A 17,413-nucleotide genomic window follows, 5' to 3' on the forward strand; every position below is an offset into this window, starting at 1 on the left:
GTTTGTCTAGACAAAAATTTTCCATAGAGCATTTCGTCCTGGCACGAATATGAATTTTGTCTGAACGAAATTTTTCCAGAGGACAATTTGTTCTGGGACAAATAAAAAATTTGTCCTGGACGATCAGGACTTAGAAAAATTTTCTTCACATCCTGTTCGTTCGATTGCTCTTCCGAGGAGATAATTTAACTTAATCATCTCGTACGAACTATATTCACCCCGTACGATCAGTATAAATTTTTAAAGATCTCCTTAAGTGTGTATGTGTTTATTTACTCAATTACAATCACTCACTCTCAAACTTAATTCAAAGAAAAGTACAAGCTTCAATTTATAAAATATCTCATGCTGAATTTGATTTGAAGTCTTCAGTAGTCTGGAGTTTGATTTTCCTAAAATGTTAGTCCATATAAGAACAAATACAAATCTTCTAAAAAGTGTTAGGAGATAACAAAACATAAAATAATAATATTTAGAATCATAAAAACTATACAAGTTGAAAGAATGTAAAACATGCAAATAGAAACTCTCTTGACAAAACTAAGTGTCTCTCCTTTAGCCCCCACAGTTAGGCGAAGAAGCCCTTTACAAAATCACTTCCACCTTCTCCAATGCGACGGAGTAGCCGGGTCCTTTGATACTAAAGAGAACTTCTTCTTCCAGAACTTCCCTCAAGACAAGCCTTGAATCCGATGGTACTAAGGTTCAAGCTTGCCGGAGCAACCGTGTGGAACCCCCCTCGACACTCCCTTGAAACCCCCTCCAAGGATCTTCTCTCTCTCTCTCAAACTCTACCTTTTCCTCTCTCCCTTTCAAACTATCTCTTCAAGTTCCATAAAAAATAACAAAGCCTCAATGGCTGTCAAAGACACATATTAAGTGTCTTGTCGAAGTTTAAATAGAAGAGCTCAAAACGAGCTCATAATTATAACTTGCTGACTTTATCATCCAGAATGATGTTGCAATCGTCCTGTACGATCAATGCAATTTAAGCCCAATCAGTCGGGACTATTTGAGACGATCAAAAGAAATTTATTCATATCGTCCTGAACATCGCCCTGAAAAAGAGCTATCCAATGTCTAATCGTCCAACGTATCATCACGGCCGATCCTGCGATCATCGAGGACGATTTGATTGTGCAATCAAGTCTTAATTGCTTTCTTTAAATACCAGATTAATTTAGAAAAAAATGTGTTGTATTATCTTGGATGATGTCCAAAAATAACTAATTCCAAAATAGATCTCGTTGCTAATTCTTTTTGTTTTGAGCCTATCATCCCGGACGATAAAAAAAAGATGGCTGTCTTAACTTGGGATGCCCTAATTAGGATTTCTATTTTTGAACTGATCATCCAGGACGATTTATTGATTGTCCCGGACGATGTTACCAAAATTAGTAAGCTCTAAGAAATAATCAAAAAATCTCTCAAGGTGTGTGTGTGCAAGGTTACTTGGTATCAGGAACCACATTGATTACAATGGACTCAAGAAAGGAAAAATTACATATTGACTCATACTTAAACTATTCAAACTTGAGCTGGCTTGAGTTGCACTCGATCTTGTGGACCAAAAAAGTTAGTAGGAAAAACAGTCGTAGAGAATCATGAGTGTTTGTTATCATCAAAATCTAATCAATAAAATCAGATCCGCAAATAATCTCCCCCTTTTTGATGATGGCAAACATTACAGGTTAAATTTAAAAAAATGAAAACATTTTCTCCTAATCTTCCCCTTACTAAAATAAATTTTTTTAAAATAGGGGTAATCAACTATTTTTGAGTTTTTAGTTTTTTTTTTAGAGAAAAAAAAGATAATAATATGTTTCTCCCCCCTTTGACATTATCAAAAAGAGAAGGGGCTCGAAAGAAAATCTTAAAAAAAATGAGAAAGTTGCCTCTTAATTTTAGTAAAAAACTTGGTAAGAAATGGATTTACAACGCATAATCCAGTAAATGTGAGAAATTCAGAAATTGTTAATCCAAGCTTAAGTTCTTTTAAAGCCTCAAAAACTTTTTAATCTAATATCTAAATCAACGAATAAATTTAAAAATAAACACTAATTTTTTAAAACTCCTTTCATAAAACATATCTAATAAAATATTAATGCAAAAATTGGTGAATAAAAAAACATGATTTTCAAGATCAAGTACCGAAAATATCAATGATTTTATTAAGCTTTAAGTAAACATGAAAAAAGTAAGCATACTCTTTGTGGACTCATTTTATGCATCTTGTCAATTTTTTGGCATACTTTGCAAATCTTTTACTTTTTGATACACTTTATGTATCTTTCTTAATTTGGCGTCATTGGCCACTTTTTTGATTTGGCGTTATTAGCCAAGTTTTTTTTATATATATTTTAGAATATACCACCTTTCTGAGATTTTAAAAGCAAAAGTAAACTCATTCTATTGACAAAACAAACTACTTGATTAAGAAAATTATGAGATAGATTTAACAACTTGCAAAAGATTCTTATACTATAAATAAAATGTAGGGAGATGAAAAAGTTTAGTTTCAAAATCTAATTTAAAATATGATGAAGATTTTAAATCAAAAGTAGAATATCCTCTTTTAGAATACAGAGTTTGAGAGTCAAAATCATGAGTTTCCTTCCTTTGACTGTTTTTAGAGAAGTCGATCAACTTATCTAAGAATTCAAGAAAAAAAGAGCTAGATTTTTCATTTTTAAAAAAAGATTTTGAAAAAGTGATGTATGCGTGATGATCAGTGACAACTTCACAAAACAAAAAATAATACAACATTCAATGACGAAGAAAAAAAAACACTAAAAATAAATAAAGCTAAAACACAACACAAAAAACAAACAAATAAGTAAGACTTTAAAACACCATCCTACTCCTGGATCGATGCTTCAGAAACCAAGTCTGCCGAGGAGATTTTTTGCTTTTCATTATTTTCCCTTTCTACTAGATGCTTAACTTTAACTTTTTCTTTTGCAGGAAGAGTTCTCAAATTAGAGCATTGATTTTTCATATGTCCAGGTTTCCTACATCCAAAGCAAATAACATCAGAAGAAATCTTGACATTCTTATCTTTTTTACCTTTATTCCACTTTTGTTGATGCTTATGCTTGTGCTTTAGTAGGATTTCTAACTCATCACTTTTATCATCTATTAAGCCACTTTTCTCCATGTCTTCAGCTTTTAGTACTATCGTTTCACCTGCATCAAAAAAGTCTTTGACCCAAACTTTGTTCGAAGGCAATGAGTGAGCCAATTAAATTATCAATAGAATATTCAATCAAATTTTTTAAATCACAAATAACAACAACTTTGGCATCAAACATATCAAGTAGACAACGAAGAATTTTATTGACTTTTTCAAAGTTAGAAAACTCCTTTCCTAAAGCATGTAATGATGTAACAATTTAAATAAATCTAGTATACATGCCTAAGATAGTCTCATAAGGTTTTATGCAAAAAGTTTATATTCATGCATTATAATATTCAACTTGGATTGCTTGATTTCACTAGTGCCTTCGTATATGGTGTGTAATTTATCCAAAATTTCCTTACTAGTAGTGTACGTGGAAGCCAACATAAAATCATTAGAATTTAAAGCACATAAAAATAGTTTAAAGATTTTGCATTCAATTGAGTATCGATTCGTTCATCCATATTCCATTGATTAAAAGGAATATCAGTCTTAATTTCATCTAAAATACGTGATGGTACAGAATAACCAGTTAAAATCATTTTTCCACATTCAAAAATCAATTGTTTGCAACAAGGTAGACATACAAATTTTCCAAAAAATCAAATATAATATTTCCAAACAAAGGTGGTCTAGTGATTGAATAACCTTCCGTAATATTATGATTACTAAAATTATCCATGGATCAAAATTTAAAAAGTTTTCAAACTTTATTTTTATAAATACCGCTCTGATATCACTTAAAATTTTGCTAGGGATGTTAGACCCCCTATAAACTAGTCCCAAGGCTAACCAAGAGAGAGATGAATTGGTATTTGAAATATTTTTAAATCAAAACTCAAACCAAACCAAATTGACCACAAAGAAAATACAATGCGGAAATTAAATGCGAAAATAATAAAGAAAAGAACACACCAGATTTATAGTTGTTCGGTCAAACTTTGACCTATGTCAACTCCTCAGAGGCACCCTCCGAGTATTACACTAAACTAACTGTCTCTCCTTTAACCCACACAGCTAAGCGGAGAAGCCCTTTACAAAATCACTTCCACCTTCCCCGGTGAGGCGGAGTAGCCAGGTTCTTTGACACTAAAGAGAACTTCTTATTCCTAGAACTTCCCTCAAGATAAGCCTTGAATCCGATTGTACTAAGGTGCAAGCTTGCTGGAGCAACCGTGTGGAACCCCCCTCCACACTCCCTTGAAACCCCCTCCAAGGATCTTCTCCCTCTCTCAAACTCTTTCCTTTCTTATCTCCCTTTCAAGCTCTCTCTTCAAGTTCCCTCCAAAAGAATGAAGCCTCAATGGATGCTAAAAATACATACTAAGTGTCTTGTCAAAGTTTAAATAGAAGAGATCAAAATGAGCTCATTAATTGCAACTTGCCAACTTTATCATCCAGGACGATGTTACGATCATCTTATACGATAAGTGCAATTTAAGCCCAATTAGCCGGGACGATTTGAGACGATCAGAAGAAAATTTTTCATATCATCCTGAACATCGCCCTGAAAAAGAGTTGTTCGATGTCTAATTGTCCAGCGTATCATCTCGGCAGATCCTGCGATCATCCAGGATGATTTAATCGTGCAATCAAGTCTTCATTGCTTTCCTTAAATACCAGATTAATTTAAGAAAAAATGAGCTGGATCGTCCTTCATGATGTCTTGTACTATGTCCAAAAATAACTAATTCCTAAATAGATATGGTGGCTGATTCTTTCTGTTTGAGCCTATCGTCCCGGACGATACAAAATCATCCAGGATGATGTGAAAAAAGATGGCTGCCTTAACTTGGGATGCCCTAATTAGGGTTTCTTTTTTTGAACCAATCATCCAGGACGATTTATGGATCGTCCCGGACAATGTTACCAAAATTAAAAAGCTCTAAGAAATAGTCAAAAAATCTCCCAAGGTGTGTGTGTGCAAGGTTACTTGGTATTAGGAACCACATTGATTACAATCAACTCAAGAAAGAAAAAAATACATATTGACTTAGACTTAAACTATCCAAACTTGAGCTAGCTTGAGTTGCACTGATCTTATGGACCTAAAAAGTTAGTAGGCAAAGTAGTCGTAGAGAATCATGAGTGTTTGCTATCATCAAAATCTAATCCATAAAATCAGATCCGCAACAAAAAATTCTCCTAGGTCCAGGTTATGAACCTTAATGTATTCCTTCTTACTCCACACATTTTGCTGGGTAAATGGAATTGGTCTAGCATTAACCTCATTCATAACCTCCTTACACATTCCCAATTCTCCAGGATTACAATCTCGAACTCTAATTAAATTAGAGTTATTCAGCATTCCATTCTCAGAATTCCTTGTAGTTGCTTTTTCAACAGAACACCCTACAGAATCCTGTGTTCCTTGCTTACCTGAAGTATTCATTCTGATATCTTCAACAACAATATCTTGCATTCCAGTAGCTTTCTCCACCTTCGAATTGTTCTCCCCATTGTTTTTAAATACCGACTTTCCATAAGGAGAACCATTTCCATTATTCATCAAAACAAAAAAACTTTCATTCTTAAAATGAAAATTAGCTGATTCTTCAACCATAAAATCTTTCCCTTTGCCAATGACTTCAGGAAATTTCTTAGACGAGGCTAACAATCCACCATCATTAATAATTAACGGCATACCAGCTCTGTATGCTTCAATGCTTGAACAAATCCAGGTTTCCCATCTCCAAACGCCGGCGGAAATGACGAGAATGCCTTGCCTGGAACATCAAAACCTCCAATAAGTACCCGACGAACATCTACCGGACCACCGACCGAAGGTGGCCGGCGACCCTCCGAAGCCATTCATTCGAACGGAAAAACCGCGAATTTAAATTTTTGAATTCCAATGACGAAACATGAATTTCCTCAGAGTCTCTCTCTCTAGCTACCTCAATGAGGTATTTGAAGTCAAAGCGGTGTCTGCCCAAAATTCCAAAGCGATGTCTTCCCAAAATTCCTATGGGTTGTTTGGAAGTAGAAAATATTAATCATTTGGTACCAAATTGTTCTTTGATTCATATGGTTACAACAAAGTTGAATGAATGGGGATTCAATGTACCAACGGTTTCTTTGTTTAGTGATTGTATAACAGAGCTCGAAGCTTTATCGGGAGGCAATCAGTTTATTGGGAATTTATATTGTTCAATGGTGTATGTTTCTTGGAAAACCAGGAATCGATTAAAGGATGGAGATGAAGATTTCAGATTGGGATTCATTGCATCTAATGCTATCAGCATAGCCTCTAATGCTTTAAAGTTTAATCTGATTTCAGATCTCTGGGGTGTTAACCAGCTTCAGCTGACTTGTTCTTCTTGGCACCCTCTTTCTCCGAATTGGATTAAAGTAAATATTGACCCAGCTCTTTTACATTCCTATGAAGCAGGTATTGGTGATGTATTTAGAGATCACAAGGGAAGGTTTTTTTCAGCTTTTGGGTTGAAATGCATTCATTGGGATATTGGAGTTCTTGAACTTGCTACTTTTCAATACTTGAAGGTGGTTATTAAAGAATGGATGATGGAAGCTAAAGGATTAATAATAGAGGGAGATAATTTAAATGTCATTAAATATCTTCAAACTTCGGTTGAAAGAGCATATTGGAAGAAAAACAAAGGTGAATTTGAAGACATGTCATTCCTTAAAGATTTTGGTTTATTTATATTCCATTTTACATATAGAAATTGTAATAAGTTAGCAGATTACTGTGCTAACTTAGCAATAGAAGGTGATTTTTATTGGGATAATCTATCTTGTAATAAGATTCCTCCTACATTCATTTCCTTATTGAAGGGGGAGGGTGATAGCAATTTTATCACCTAGTAGTTTGTATGCAGGTATTTTCTTCTTTTCTTCTAATGCTATTGGCATTTTCTTAAAAAAAAAACTCACATTTTCAAATGAGCAATTGAATTAGGGAGCTAATTATATATTCATACATGTCTATGTAGGTAACCTCAATTATCTAGCGGTTCCCATCAAGGAACTTGATTAAGAGGGTTACAAGGTAAAAATAACATTTGCCTAAAAGGGCGTGCAACCCTGTAAAGCAATAACGACATCAACCTATGGCCGAATAGCCATTCTCCCTTTATATATGCAACATGCATAATTGTCATGGAAAAACAAATCAATGGTACAATCATTTTCTGTGAGCTCCTCCAAGGACTCGCCTAAACAAATCCACATCTTGAGGATCCCTCTCCTAAACCAAATTTGCTTATGCAACAACTATTTGCGATCAAAGCCATTCACCTACTGCAGACGTGCTTGCTCTAACTATATGAAGCACATATTTTTCAAAACAATAGCTATGACTTCAATAGCTAGATTCATCCCTACCTTGCAGCTACCACTATCTAGAGGACACATTACTTACTCCTAAGGACTTGATGCTTATCCCTATAAAAAACTTGATTCTGTTTCTTATGGACTCGCCCACATATGCTTATCAAGTGACTCAAATCCTGAAAACTTGTCTAAGACACTCACCCTCGAAGACTCATACAATATACTCATCTAGGAGGAGGGGGGCAAGTCAAAGAAGAGATCCAGGTATATATGATATAGTTTAGGTGTTTTTGCCAATCTATAATAATTATATCACGTATTATTTTTACATTTTCTTTTATATATAATTTCTTTATAGCCCATTTAATTCTATAAATAAATAATAAAAATAAAATTTAATCTTCTAAATCTCTAATCATTATATGCTCTCAGATAATTTAATTTTCTGTAATCTCAATGTACTCACCAATTCCTGTCAGCTCTAATCTATATGAGACGAAGAGGCTAAGAATTTGGGAAAGAACCATCACTGGCTACGTAGGAGAGCAGGAGAGGTGCTTGAGGAATGTAAATTATTAGGTTCTCGTGAGTGATTTGATTTCGTTTTGTGGTATGTATGAAATCTGCTTAAACGAATTTGATTTTTCTGTACAAAGTTATGTTATCTCGTTTTCAACTTCTCGCAAATACTTATGCGCTTGAAAAGCATATCGCGAAACTGTTGCAGGACGCCCCGCGGTGCGTCGGGTAGTTTTAAGCTAAGCAGACGGCAAAATTGCGAACCTGCAATGGTTGCCTTTTCGACTTGGCTTCGCTATGCTGTAATTAAGTTCGAGTACTCCGTCTACATCAGCTGGAAGGTAGGCTCCTCTTCCCAACCTTCCTAATTGGTCTATGCCGAGTAGGATAGATATATTTGATTATGCTTTCTGATTCAAGATCTGTTTCTGGTCCTTTTATTTGTATTTTTAAAATTTATTTTTAATTTTTTGACGAATTTTGATGGTCTTACTCTTCTCTGTTTCCTGCCCTTTCTGATTCTTTGCTTCCACATTGCTGGCCTTTGCTGGGGATTTATATTCGCGGGATAGGCCGCGCTTGGCTTTTTATTGTGTGTGTTTATTATTATTATTATTTTTAGCTGGTTTTCTTTCTGCTTTTGGGAATATGTATGGATTTCTGCTTGTGCTTTGCTTGTTTAAGTATGCATAATTTGCTGCAAAGGTCTATACCCTCTTTTATAAATTGTTTGTATATTGCCAATTGCTACCTTTTGGCTAGTTACAAGGAATCAGGGCTCCATGTTCCAAACGGAGCTAACTGTATAACTTCCCATAATAGATTAATTTTTAGTGAACGTAAAAGTGGGGGTCATTGATTGAGGGTATGAACACGGTTATTGTGGTTTCTAATGCATGTTTTGGTTTTTAATCAAGACATTGAAAGGACGATGGATCGAAGTTCCTCCTACTTCCACGGAACTCACTTGCTGTTTTGTCTTGCAGTAACTGTTGCCATCATGACATCTTTTGCTTCTACTAAAAGTATTCAATGCCCACTTATTTAAGTTTCTTATATGATATGAACTGTTCATCGATATGAATATCTTAAGCAGTGCATGAACTGAAATTTGTATTGAGAAGGTATGGTTTTATATGCTGCAATTTAGTCGTCTGTTTCACAAACCATCTAAAACATGCTTCACATTGCACTTGTCAGATGGATTTTATCCAAATGAGACCTATTCTCCTTGTGAAATTAGTTTCTCCATATCCATAGCAAAAAATTTTAGGGTCGACTTAACAAAGAAACAGGAGATTTCTAGGATACAAATGCATTCTAATTTACCCAATTCTGCTCTTTGAGAAGTTCATTGGATGAGGGAAACAATGGCCTAACAAGAAAATCATCATATGATAGCCATGGCTTATCAATCAACGGTTGAGAATGAAGTTATCCACATCACGCTTATAAGTTTTTAAATCCAATTATATTGTTAATGTTAAACCCTTGTTTATTTTGAATGGGTGATTTATAGCAAGTGGTTATTCCTATTGGAATCATTGGCTCTTACTAACCCTTTTTTTTTGAAAGATGCACATAGCAATAGCATTAAAAGAAAAGAGTCCTAATACACCTCAGGGTGATGTTTGATTGGCAATTCCAATAATTTTGATTAAACCTATATAGAAAAAATTCTAACTATTACATTTTGCTAGTAATCATCTTTCACTAATGATTCTTAACCATTACGTTGAGCTTGTAAATGTCATATCACAACTTATTAGTATTTATAGCTATTAACACAACTTTTGGTTTTTTCTACTTAGTATTATATTTTTTATGATAATGTCCCTTTTGTATTAGTATGAGTTTTCTTGACTTCCTTGTTTTATCCTCTTTTTAGTTTGTAATTTTTAAAGATTAACTATTTAATGGCTCCAGTAGTAGCAATGACTACAATGGGGTCTTCATCTAGGGTTGCAAATGTATCGAGCAGAATCAAGAAGGTGCTTGTTCATGTTTGAGTTAGTTTATTTTCACTTGTTCAAGCTCGGTTCGAGCTCAATTTTAGTTTTCTTGTTCGTGTTCGAGCTTGACTCGTTTAAATTAATGGATGCTCATGTTTAATTTGTGTTTGATTCATATTTGGTTCATTTTGTGCTTATCATGCTTTTAACAAATGAGCTTTATCGAGCTATTAATGAGCTCTACTTCTAGATATTCATTAACTTAACAAACGAACGTTATCGAGCTACTAACAAGAAATTGCCTCAAACCTGTTTGTGAACATGTCTAATGAGTGTTTTCGAATTACCAAATGAGAATGTTCACGAACATATCTAGCTGTTATTTTCAAGCTACTCTAACGAGAGGGTTTAAATAATCAAATAAGCACATTCACAAATATTTCACAAACAAGCATGTGCCTCTCTTCTATTTTATCACATACAACTAAATAATATTATAAAATAAAAAATAATTGTAATTAAATTATGCAAGATATTTATGATTTATTTTAATTAATATATACTATAATATTTATCTAATTTTAAAATTTATTATTTATACTTACCATATCATTAAATTATGATAAATATAAAATATTTATAATAGGTATGTTCATTTTTAGAATCAAACATTAATCAAGTTTTTAACCTGCTTAGTTACGTACTCTCTATCGAACATGAATTGTACTTTTATCAAGCTTCATGTTGAGGTACGATGTTGTTCATGAACAATACAAAGCATGCACTCATGGATAAGCATACTAACACTAACAATTATTACTAAAGATGATGAATATAACAATATGCCGGTCAACAGGGGGTCCAGGGGGGAGTTGCCCCTGGCAGGGTTCGACCTAGTTCACGGGGTCAAGGGACAGCGCCCTTGCGGGGATTTCTGGGGCCAGTGCCCTCGGAACAAATTTTTATTGTTTGAAGTAATTTTGAAGTTCTGTTTATTTTTAAAGTTCGTAAGTCATTTGTATGGAAAAATATCGAGCGGTACTGAGCATGTATCAAGCGGTACCGAGCATGGACCGAGCGGTACCGAGCATGTACTTAGTGGTACCAAGCATGTACCTAATGATACCGAGTGATACCGAGCAGACAGATCGATTGCGGAATCTTCCTAAGCAGAATATGGAGGTCCTTATGGAAGAACGGTCTGATCTTGTATTTCACAATAAGGTGATAGATGGAACCACGAAGAAGAAGAGCATTCAACGATCGGTCGAAGGAGACTCTAGCCCAACTCGCGGTAGACGAGAACTCCAAGCAATAGGCGAAGAGCAACTCACGTTGGAAGGAAGCCGATGCTAGTCGAATGGAAGGAACTCAGGAAGAGGGGAAAATGTTGCTCGAAGAAGAAGGGAGAATAAACCTAGTTTTGGTTCGGAATGACCAAAGACGCACGGGGGTGTGGGCCGATCCGAATAGATATATATTAGGTTAGGGTTTTTTTATTTTAAGAAGCAGACGACTCTAAAACATGAGGCTAGGCGGGCCTCAAGGTGTGCCTCAGTGAACTTGAGGTGTACGCCTCAATGCTAGCTCTCATTGTGTAGGCTTTGAGGCTTAAAAGTTTAAAATTGTGCTGAGGCGCGCCTCTTATTGCGCAATTTTAAACCATGGTACTATTGAATTGACTTTTCATATCTCTATCTCTTAGTTTTTCCCATAAGATCCATTTGTTCTTTTCACAAATGATGGGATAAAATTTGAATTTCAATTGTCTTTTAAATCGTGTCCATGCCATTCTTGTCATGATATAAGGATGTTGAATTCTAACAGGTAAGTTCTTGGACTGACATTTTCTATCGAAAAAATGAATTTTCTTGTGCTAATGTGCATGCAAAAGGGGAAGTACTAGTTGATGATTTTTAACTAATTGTTAACCACATCACCATCCATTATTCCCTTGAAGGTTGATAACTCTAGTTTTCCATCCACCTTGAAAGGAGGTGAGTGTCTAAGTAGTGGTTAGTCTCTTTCATCTTTTGGCTTTTCTTTCCATTCTTCATCATTGCCCATAGGAATTTGAGGGCCTCTGTCATGGTTAGTGGAAGAATCTTCTCTTTGTTTTTGAGACATTGATGCTTGTTGTTGAGCCATTTGTTCCATCATGTTGTGAATACTTTTTAAATTATTGTAAATCTAACATCAATCTAGTTTGTTACATTGATATCTCCTCTCATGGTTATTAGTTCCTTTACCTCTATGGTTTCGTGGTTGTTAAAGGTTGTATTGGTTTATCATTCTATTTTACTCACTTTATTATATAAAAAATCCCAAAATAATCCTCAAACTATTTGTGTATGGGCAATTTAGTCTCATAATATCATGCTACCCCAATTAGTCCCTCAACTATACTAAATTGAATAAAAATAATCCCTCATGCTGTAATTGTGATAAAAAATAGATCCCATTTTTGTTTGTCTCTCGACTTTACAAAATTGATCCTCATTTAGTCTCTAAAGGATCATTTTAGATTAAATTTGTATAGTTGAGGGACTAAATTAGAGCAACATTACTTTGGGATTAAAATGTCCATATATGAATGGTTGAGGGATTATTTTGAAATTTAATCCCTTTATCATACAAGAACAATGATTTGATACCAAACTTGATCCAAAATCACCCGGATAGAATTGATGTCCAAAATATTTTAAGTGGATTTGAGGGAGTCTTTAGGTGCGGATTTGTAATATTGTATCACCTATTTACACTATGTTTGAGAGATGCATGCATCTCAACCTAATATTACCTAAAGTAATATAATTAGATCAAAGAAGGCTTCCTTATAGTTTCACTGGAAAAAAAAAAGGCTTCCTTATAGTTTAGGGCTTCTTACCAAGTTAATAAAATAATTAAATGAGAAAGCCCACCATGGGTAAATAGGTAACTGCACACTAATGATTGGCAAAACACAGTGAATAATCTTAAATTTGCGGAATAATATGGAAAATATTATCATAGAAACATGAGGAAGCTATTAGTTTTTTTAGATGTCATCTCAAAATCCCTTTTTTCTCTTCCGCCTGAGAGCTTTAGGTATTCTTCTTGTGAACTCTTGCTACTCTACCTATGATTTTCTGATTCTAGACTAATAATAAGGAGAGTTGCTGTTTCGGCAAAGAATCAAATAGGAGAAGAGGAGAATAGGCCCAGTTCTTTCTCTGGATGCTTATAGCCGATGGCCATAGTGAGCAGAAGGGCTAGTTACCTCAGTTTCCCCTCTAGGGAGTGTTGGCAGATAGCAATAAATGAAAGAGGGTGCAAGCTTGCCTTGGTTTCGGTGCTGGGAGAGCTGGCCAATTTGGAGGAATGCCTAAAATTCTAACTTGCTTAAAAATGGGACCTAAATCCACATTAATAGCTAATTTAGGGTAGAAACCTGGAAATGAACATGAAAATAGGAACTACTCCTTAAGTATTAAAGTTTTCTTGAATTCCTCCTCGGTGGCTTGCTAAGTACTGTGGATAGCATGGGTCACTATTTTCATGAAGAAATCCGTAAACATGTATCCCTTTTAGCAAATAAAAAATTGAATTTCATTGGATAGTGTTACCCCCTCTTTGAATATTTTTAGGGGCTTGATTTAATTAACTCCATTACAGATATTCTTTTCAGTTCTAGATACCCTTGGGGATCTTAAGGAATCTTGATAATCTTCTCAAATCTTTTGTGCTATTCTAAAATTTCTGTAAAATTTGTGATGGTGAGATCCTTTGGATGAAGAGGAGAGTTCAAACTGTATTAACATATCCAAGTGATCAACCTTGATCAAGAGATACAAGTTTGGCAAACAAAAGAATGGGTACATGCATCCATGTAGGTATTTTTGTCCTCATTATAGTCCCAGCTATGCTCTATGAAATTGTTGCTTAAAGTGTTAGAGATCAGTGGAATTGCCCTCCACAAAACCTTCGCCCTCGCCCTGCCTTTTTGGCTCCTTAAAACCCTTAGCAATAATATAGGCTTTCAGAATATGGATTATGAATTATTTTATGGCAAATACAACAACAACAACATCAAGCCTTTATCCCGCTACGCGGGGTCGGCTACATGAATCCTTTTTCTCCATTGTGTTCTACTAAAGGTCAAATTCTCATTTAAATCTAATAAAGAAAGGTCATTCCTAATATTTTCTAACCAAGTCTTTTTAGGTCTGTCTCTACCTTTCTTACCATAAGTCAAATCTAATACCTCTACTCTCCTAACCGGATCATTGGAAGGACGCCGTTTTATGTGAGCAAACCATCTAAGGCGACTCTCTCTAATCTTATTTTCTACTGGAGCTACTCCAACCTTTTCACGTATATGCTCATTTCGTATCCTATCTCTAAGGGTAAAGCCACTCATCCACCTGAGCATCCTCATCTCTGCCACACTTAACTTAGTATTATGCTTCTATTTTAGTGGCCAGCATTTAGCACCATAAAGCATTGCAGGCCTCACTACCATCTTATAGAATTTTCCCTTAAGTTTGAGGGTACTTTTCTATCACACAACAGGCCCGATGCATTCCTCCACTTCAACCATCCAACTTGAATTCTGCTGATAATATCCCATCTATTTCACCATCACTCTGAACAATAGATCCAAGATATCTAAAACGTGTACTCTTATTAATTACTTGATCGCCCAAAGTCACAATCCCCTCACTATGTCTATTACTACTAAAATTACACTTCATATATTCCGTTTTAGATCTACTCAAGTGAAAACATTTAGTCTCTAATGTTGACCTCCATAATTCAAGTTTACTTTCAACTCCCTCTCTAGTCTTATCAACAAGAAGAATATCATCAGCAAAAAGCATACACCAAGGTACATCCTCTTGCAAATGTCTAGTGAGAACATCCATGACTAAAGCAAAAAGATATGGGCTTAAGGCTGATCCTTGATGTAACCCAACCGAAATAGGGAAATACTTGAACAATCCACCTTGTGTTTGAACACAAGTAATAGCTCCTGCATACATATCTTTAATGATTTGAATATAAGCATTATTAACTCCTTTCTTTTCAAGAACTCTCCATAGCACTTCTCTTGGAACTTTATCATATGCTTTTTCTAAATCAATAAATATCATATGTAGATCCTCCTTATTTTCTCTATATTTCTCCATCAAACCTCTTAATAAATGTATGGCTTCCATAGTCGACCTACCCGGCATGAATCCAAATTGATTTTGAGAAACATTAGTATCACGCCACAACCTATGCTCCAAAACTCGCTCCCATAGTTTTAAAGTATGACACATTAACTTAATACCTCTATAATTCGCACAATCTTGTACATCACCTTTATTCTTAAAAATAGGAATTAACACACTCATTCTCCACTCATCTGGCATCTTTTTAGTCTTCAAAATAGTATTAAAAAGTTTAGTAAGCCAAAAATTCCTTCCTCCTAAGCATTTCCACACCTCTATTGGAATATCATCAGGTCCAACAGCTTTTCCACCCTTCATTTTCTTTAAAGCATCTCTAACTTCAGTTTTACTAATACGCCGATAAAAACAGAAATCTTTATTTTCATTTAGGGTGCTAAGGTCACTATAGTCAATCTTATTTTCACAATCTTCATTAAAAAGGTTAGCAAAATATCTCATCCATCTTTGTTGAATATCATCTTCTAAGAAAAGTATTTTTTGATCTTCATCTTTAATACACTTCACTTGAACTAAATCCTCACTACTCCTATCTCTTTGTTTGGCTAACTTATACATATATATTTCTCCCTCTTTAGTATCTAATCTATTATATAAATCACTAAAAGCTAATGCCTTTGCATCGCATATTGCTTTCTTAGCATCCTTACGAGCCACTTTATATATTTCCCAATTATCAGAATTTTTAAAAATAAACCAATTTTTATAACAAAGCTTCTTATTTTTAATTTTTTCTTGCACATTAGGATTCCACCACCAACTATTTTTACTATTGGGAGCTTTTCCCTTTGATACTCCAAGGACATCTTTTGCAATATTCTTAAGATCACTAGCCACTTTTTCCCACATAATATTAGCATCCTCATGCACAGACAAAATCTTAAGATCTAAAATCTTATTTCCAAAAATATTTTTGTTAATATTCTTTAAATGCCCCCATTTAATCCTAGAAAATTGTTTTACTTTATTTTTTATTTTATGCCCCTTTATCTTAAAGTCCAAAACTAATAATCGATGTTGGGTACATAAATTTTCACTCGGAATAACTTTACAATCTTTGCAATCTAAACGATTTAATTTTCTAATAAGAAAATAGTCAATCTGGGTTGTACTATATCCATTTTTATAAGTGATGAGATGCTCATTCCTTTTCTTAAAAAAGGTATTAGCAATTAAAAAATTATAAGCTAAACAAAAATCCAATATGGTCTTGCCACCTTCATTCGTCGTTCCAAATCCATGGCCACCATGAATGCTTTTAAAATCATCTACCTCTCTACCAACATGTCCATTTAAATCTCCTCCAATAAAAACTCTTTCTTCAAGAGGTATATTTTGTATTAATTCTTCTAAGTCATTCCAAAAATTTAATTTAGAACTCATATCCAAACCTACTTGAGGAGCATAAGCACTTATAATATTAACAATCTTATCATCAACAACAATCTTTAAAGCTATAATTCTATCTCCAATCCTATTAATTTTTATAACATTATCCTTTAAACTCTTATCTATAATAACACCTACACCATTTCTAGTACGACTCCTACCCGAATACCAAAGTTTAAATCCTAAACTATCAATTTCCTTAGCCTTATCTCCAACCCATTTAGTTTCCTGAATGCACAAAATATTTAACTTCCTATGAATCATAATATCTATTAATTCCATTAATTTTCCTGTAAGGGAACCTATATTCCAAGTTCCTATTTTAATTTTAGTATCATGGACTAGCTTCTTTGCCCACATCCGTCCTTGATGTGGGAACCCTTGCCTATTTAACACTGCACCCGGGCGCCGGTGCAGCGGCCCTTGCACACTTGTCACTGTATTCAGGCCATACAGCGCGTCGCTTCCAGGGGACGCCCTAGCATTAACACAATTTCTTAAAGGATTCATGTCATTATTGTTCGACAAGTTTTACGCTGGCTGTCGACTACCTAACGCAACCCTCCACTTTTCTCATCCAGGACTTGGGACCTGGCAACGGCAGTGTTATTATAATCATAATACAACTGAAGGAAATTCTATTACACGACCTCCCTTGTTTTACAACCTTCCTTTTGATTTTTAGAAAACTTGCATGTCTACTTTTTTGCAATCAACTGTCTATGGCATGTGGATGCTTATAAAAGAAGGATATTCTCCTCCTACTCATGAAATTAATGGAATTAAAACTAAAGTTGCTTTTTCTGAATGGACTAACGATGAAAGAGATTAAGCTCAATTGAATGTGAAGTGTTTGAACTATTTTT

At 34.6% G+C, this 17,413-nt stretch overlaps 1 protein-coding gene across 2 annotated transcripts in view; it reads left to right on the forward strand.

Moving 5' to 3' along the window:
* Positions 1 to 7,927: 7,927 nt before the first annotated feature.
* The window catches only part of LOC110108736 (mitochondrial inner membrane protease subunit 2), a 67,383-nt gene continuing 57,897 nt past the window's right edge, over positions 7,928 to 17,413 (forward strand). Inside the window, exons 1-2 of one of the 2 annotated variants that reach the window (XM_020839496.2) lie at positions 7,928 to 8,084; positions 8,202 to 8,334. In XM_020839496.2, coding sequence (XP_020695155.1) covers positions 8,263 to 8,334 — 72 coding nt within the window. In that variant the 5' untranslated portion in view covers positions 7,928 to 8,084; positions 8,202 to 8,262. Of the gene's footprint in view, positions 8,085 to 8,180; positions 8,335 to 17,413 lie in introns of both variants that reach the window. The other variant, XM_020839497.2, reaches the window with a different exon arrangement.

Source organism: Dendrobium catenatum, unplaced genomic scaffold (genome assembly GCF_001605985.2).
Source record: "Dendrobium catenatum unplaced genomic scaffold, ASM160598v2 fragScaff_scaffold_675, whole genome shotgun sequence".
In the NCBI taxonomy this organism is placed as follows: Eukaryota; Viridiplantae; Streptophyta; class Magnoliopsida; order Asparagales; family Orchidaceae; genus Dendrobium; species Dendrobium catenatum.